General features: G+C 38.7%; 1 protein-coding gene across 1 annotated transcript; it reads left to right on the forward strand.

The window, feature by feature from the left end:
- Positions 1-752: 752 nt before the first annotated feature.
- Positions 753-5,692, forward strand: LOC103778599 (transcription initiation factor TFIID subunit 5-like). The gene is made up of 6 exons (XM_008946193.1): positions 753-1,324; positions 2,444-2,759; positions 3,435-3,598; positions 4,055-4,190; positions 4,661-4,781; positions 5,559-5,692. The coding sequence occupies exons 1-6, from the start codon at positions 753-755 to the stop codon at positions 5,690-5,692; spliced, it is 1,443 nt and encodes a 480-aa protein (XP_008944441.1).
- The last annotated feature ends 660 nt before the right edge of the window (positions 5,693-6,352 follow it).

Here is a 6,352-nt window from a genome sequence, read left to right on the forward strand (position 1 = left end):
TGGCGGGAACCTTGGCTGTGTCATTCCCCCACAGAACTCGGGAAGGGATCGGGATCTCCTGGAGCAAGGGATGAAGTATAGGGAATCTGTCATGTTTGCAGGGGGTTAGGATGTCCGTATTTGCAGGGAGCGCTGTCAGAAGTGAGAGGTGCTTCCCCGTATCTCTGTGTCTCATCTCGAGTGTGGCAGGAGGCTGCAGGTTTCCTTTGTACTTAGAGGTGATGATCCAGGTTGTGGCCACGGGGATGATAACAGAGGCCTGATGTATAGGCTGCATTTTGAAGAAAGCCGTAGGATACTTGTACAGAGGCTTTACACGTTTCTGGATCGAGTTGCTGGGTTCTTCATATATCCTTTGGATAATTTAAGTTTGGGTTTTTTTTAATCAATGTGTTCTGTGGGACAGCTTTACAGAACAGCATCGTGAAATGTCAGGAAGTGGTACATCTTGAGTTCCAGTGAGTCTGTAGTGTGAAGGCAGCTTGCTCCTGCTACCACCTGATATGATTGTTTTTATATAGATGATGAGACACTGAAAATGTTTAATGACTGCTATATAGTACAGAGCTCTCGGGAGTGTTATCAAGTGACAAAAAGTCACTGCCCTGTAATGGTTGTGCAGTGGTCTTGACAAATTGTTCACTTGATTAACTTAATTGCTTATTTTTTGGAAGCAAAATAATTATAGTGGGTATATCTTACAGATGTAGATTTCGCTCCTTATTTGAGAGTTTCTAGGCTTAACAGTAAAGATGACTTATTTTGGCAATGTTAGTAGTTTCTTCCTTCACACTTGGAATCCTAATGGAATTAGACACCGTGTTAAATACCTTATAGCCAACTGTTGGCAGGGAAAATGCAAAAAGTGGCTGAAGGTGCTGGGAGAACTGGCTGTTGGACTAGAACGTGCTGCCACCCTCTCACTTGTGTTGTTTAAGCTTAGTGCTGAAGAAGCACAGGACTTGGTGTCACGTTTTGCTCAGAACGCTTCACCTTACCGGGAGAGAGCTGCCAGCCACTGTATGGCTGCTAGCTCTTCCTGGCTGTCTCACAAACTCTTGTTATATGCTGATGCTTTTGCAGTTGGAGGAGGTGTTGTTGTGGAAGATCAGCCAGATGTGAGTGCAGTATTATCTGCCTACAATCAACAGGGAGACCCCACGCTCTATGAAGAATACTACAGTGGATTAAAACACTTCATTGAGTGTTCCTTGGACTGTCACCGAGCAGAACTGTCTCAGCTGTTTTATCCTCTCTTTGTGCACATGTACTTGGAATTGGTCTACAATCAACATGAGAGTGAAGCAAAGTCGTTTTTTGAAAGGTAGTTTTTCACTGGTACATTTCCATTGTTTTGTGTTCGCTGCTTTGATTAAATCTGTAAGCTATAGTAGCACAGGTTTCTATATGTATGTATTGATTTTCTTCTCTAATGTTGAAGAGATTTGGAACCTGAGTAATGGTGCTGTCTGTTAGAGAAACTGTTCTTAAATCATTTTCCAATCTCTTATGCTAGAAAGATGTGCAAACTATATGCTTTCGAATGGTCCATGGTCAGATTTTGAACCATCTTTATGGTGATCTGATGGGCTTCTTCCTGCAAAAGTGTCAGTGAAGAGATGCTGCTTCTTCAGGGAGAGATTGTGGGGTCATTTAGTGCACTGAGATGCCAAAGTAACATATTCTATAAATTATAACGTGTCTATTGAAATTCTTCAGATGAGGTTAAAGGAAATAATTTGTAGCTGATCTATAATTTTTCTCTGTTCTGCTATGTTGTGCTTCACTTGAGAAGAAAATTAAATTTAATTTGTTTTCTGGATTCAGACCAATGATGAAATTCTTCAATCCCAAAGGGTAACTTAGTTTCCCTCCAATTTGGTCAGCAAAAATGGTTCTGTAAATACTTTAAGTGTACCCTCCCACAACTAGTTTATACATGACCTGAGTGAAAATGGAAAGCTCAAGATATGTGTTAGCTATTGCATAACACAAGTAGAAGGTGAGAAACACATACACTGTGAAATGTGCATATTTATATAATGAATCACTTATAAATACATCCAGGTAATCTTACATAATAAAAAATGTCCTGTACTAGATGATACCACATATTAGGGTTTTATTTTTGTAAATAAACATGTTAGCATAACTGATTACTTCAGGTGAGAACTCTTTGGGTGTATGAAATTCTGTAAGATTCTATTTGTGTATTGTCTTCATCTTGTTTTTTAACTGTTGATTGCTGTTACTGTAGACATTAAGTCACTGGTGCGTATTTCCCAGGATTAAATCTGTTTCATCAGAAAAATCATCTGCTATGTAGTCAGTAGCTTCCAAAAGGCCCTTACATATATGTTTTGTGTTAGTGTAAATAAGCGTGCACTAAGGAGATAATGTTTTTGTAATAAATCCTTTATCATATCTTTAATTGTTTCAATAGATTTCATGGGGATCAGGAGTGCTATTACCAGGACGACCTGCGTGTATTATCTAGCTTAACCAAAAAAGAACATATGAAAGGGAACGAGACCATGCTGGATTTCCGAACAAGCAAGTTCGTGCTGCGGATTTCCCGCGACTCTTATCAGCTCTTGAAAAGGCATCTTCAGGAAAAGCAGAACAATCAGATCTGGAACATTGTTCAGGAACACCTTTACATCGATATCTTTGATGGCATGCCTCGCAGTAAACAACAGATAGATGCTATGGTTGGAAGTTTGGCTGGGGAGGCAAAACGAGAGGCTAATAAAGCAAAGGTAGGAGGCAGAGATTATTGCACTTTTATAATCGAACAATTCTCCCTAGTTTTTCAGGGAGATACGTTAGTATAGACTGAGACTTAAAAGAGAGCATGAACAGAAAAAAAGGAAGAGAACTGTACAAATGGTTGTTGGCTGGAGTAGAGATATCACGATGTGTTACTGTCTGATATGAAAACTGTTGAACACCGTTGGGTTGTAGACAACCTTGAGTTCAACCCATTGAGCTAAACTTTAGCTCATTAATCACTCTGGGGTTTTAAAATGGACAGTTGACTATTTGGCTTCCTTTTTGGCAGAGCAGATGTAATTCTTACTGCTGGTTGTTACTGCAAGGGCTGTTTCTGTACGTCTTGACAGTGTAGTACTATGGTACTACATAGATAAATTATGTAAGCTGTAGAGATTCTGCTTTAAGGTATTGCTATAAGAAGGTGGAAGAACATAGAGTTGTCCAGATCAGTTGCTGGGTAAAACAGCAGAACATGGACTACCAGCTAAACCAGTAGTGCATGAGGTAATAGTAAACATAGCAGTTTTAAAGGGGCAGCTTCATCGCTTGGTCTATTACATTAAAAGTTACTATTACATTAAAAAGTTTCCATTAAAAATATTAGTTTTCCACCAGAACAGCAATTACTGTTTTGTCTCTTGTGTTTTATTGGCTTGCAGGTTTTCTTTGGCTTATTGAAAGAACCAGAATTTGATGTGCCTTTGGATGATGAAGATGAAGAAGGAGAAAATGAGGAAGGAAAGCCAAAGAAGAAAAAACCTAAAAAAGATAGTGTAGGGTCAAAAAGTAAAAAGCAAGACCCTAATGCTCCTCCCCAAAACAGGTACCAAGGGAATGATGTGTAGAGAAGCCTTTTTAAATGCAGTCTTGTTGTGGCAAATCTGCATCACTGTTCACATGACAGTTTTAGCATTTTGGCCATTTCAGCTGTACACAGCTTTAGCTGTAGGACTTCTAAGGGAGGTAATGGAAAGCTTAGCATGTGAACCTCTGTCTTTGCCCTTCACGTCAATCTAGACTTCCCTTGATAAAATTTTGCTCAGATACCCACTAATCTTTTCTGGTCATACTCAATTATTTATCTTGTTCCACTGCCTGCCTGGAATTCTTAAAGCTGCTGCCTCTTTTTCTCATCAGCTGATCTTCTACATAGCCTTTCGTTTTTTCTAATTCTTGTTTCGTTTTTGAATATTGAGGTCCAGGGTTGCATGCAAAGATTTTGCTTTCTTTGTTTAGATGGAACGTGCTTTTAGTTCATAAAAACACGTGCTTCTTGTAGAATCCCTCTGCCTGAACTGAAAGACTCAGACAAGTTGGATAGAGTGATGAATATGAAGGAAGCTGCAAGGCGTGTGCGCCTTGGCCCTGAGTGCCTGCCCTCCATCTGTTTCTACACGTTCCTTAATGCTTACCAGGTTGGTAAAAAAAGAGTTTGGGCAATATGGAAAAGGGAATCAAAATTATAGCCACCATATTTAATAAAGAAAGAAGACTTAACATAATTGGGAAGGGTTATTGGAGTATTTGGAGTGAGTGTTGCAAAATTTATGTTCCAGAATGTTAAAAATTCTCTTTAAAGACTCCTTAAACTATACGACTTCCATGTTCCTTGGTTTTGCTCTGATTTTGCCTTAATTCCTTCATTCACTTTTCCTGTGGGGCCCTAAGTGTATTCTACAGGATGCAGTAGGTGTTTTGCACCGAAATACTGGAAAGCAGCACTCTTGTCACTGTTGACCGTGCTGCATTCATATTGCTTTATTCTTAATGGTGCAAGAATTTGTGTGTGTTTATAAGTCTATCCTCGAATAATTCTTAGGATTTTGAAATATTTGAAAGGCATCATGAAAGATAAAAACAATATAAATGGATATTTTGTGTGTAGGGTCTGACTGCAGTGGATATTACAGATGACTCTAGCATGATTGTGGGAGGCTTTGCCGACTCTACTGTGCGAGTGTGGTCCGTGACTCCAAAAAAGCTACGTAGTGTGAAAACAGCAGCAGGTAATGAAGGCAGTAATGCTTAATATGAATAGATAATATGTGCACAGATGTACTGTAACTAGTCCATCTTGCTTCTTAAGTCAATGGTAACTGTAGGGTTTAGTAGCAAGTTTGATTTAGGTGATCTAGGGAAGAGGATAGAGGTACCCTGGGGGAAATTCTAAGAGAGAACTTGGAGAAGGATGGAGGAAAATGTCCTGTAGCTTAACACCTACACAGAATTAAAGAAGGCTGGAAACCAGCCTTCTTTAATTCTGCTCTTAATGTAACAACATGTTGTGGTTGAAGCTAGATACCATGCAAACATTTCTTAATCTTGATGTTTAACTGAGGTGTGGTCATGATGTTCAGCAAACAGCAGCATACAGACTGGAATTATTTTAAGTTTTATGTAGTGTGCAGCTCTCAAAATATGACTGTAAAGTGTGTTTGTGGCATATTAACTTCCTGGTAAACAGCCTGAAAATTTGGCATCTGTCAAGAAGATGTGCTTGGAGGCTGAACAATATATGTATGAAAAATAATTCATGCCAGGATTCATTTATTTTAGCTCAGTGAAGACTTCAGGAAGGGTGATCATGTATATAAAGCATTATTCTCACTTTTTACAATGGTAGAAAATACTTTAAATGCCATTGTATATTTAAAAGTTAAAATCCTCAAGTAATTTGTCATGTTCGCATCCTACTTGCCTCTTTTAGAGAGAATATTACTTGTTCATGGCATTTGTCTTTAAACTTCTGACAGTTATGATACATGAACTTTAAAATATTTCAGACCTCAGTCTCATCGACAAAGAATCAGATGATGTCTTGGAGAGGATCATGGATGAGAAAACAGCAAGTGAGTTGAAGATTTTATATGGTCACAGTGGACCTGTCTATGGCACCAGCTTCAGTCCTGATAGGTAAAATAAGTTTACAAGCTAACTAGTTTGCTTGTCTTGATTTTTAATTGTATGCTGCAGAATGCAAACATGTCCTTAATGCAGCTTTATCCAAAAGGTTAAAGCAGCTCTTGTTTATGCAGCTTATAAGTGTGTGTGCAAATGTAAGTGCTCATTATGCTCAGGGTGCTGGGCGCTGTCAGCTATTGCTGGAATCAACTGGAGCTGAGGATGCCAGCACCTTTTCTGAGGTTCACAACTTAGATGGCAAGACAGACCATCTCTTGCAAACTCTAGCTTAACCTGGGTTCTAACTGTCTGAGAAAAATACTGCAGCATTGATTTCACCTATGGTATTGCAAAACATAAAACCAGACTGAGAAGCATATTGATGCCCTTCTTCAAGTTTCTCACATTCTATTGAGACTTCATTGTCAAACTGTATTGAATAGTATCTTTAAAATAAGAGATTAAATACCATTATGTAATTATGAGAGTCTGGACAGTAGGAAAGAGGTTTAGATGCCTCAAGTTTGACTTTTGCACATGTCTGTTCATGGAACAACTATCACAGAAACACCATTGAGAATTAAACTTCGTGTGGAACGTGAATAGAGAGTCGATAATTAGGAATTGAGAATGTGAACATGATATGAATTCTCTTTCAGGGAATCCTGAATTTTTT

Source organism: Merops nubicus, unplaced genomic scaffold, assembly GCF_000691845.1.
Source record: "Merops nubicus isolate BGI_N331 unplaced genomic scaffold, ASM69184v1 scaffold39358, whole genome shotgun sequence".
Classification (NCBI taxonomy): Eukaryota; Metazoa; Chordata; class Aves; order Coraciiformes; family Meropidae; genus Merops; species Merops nubicus.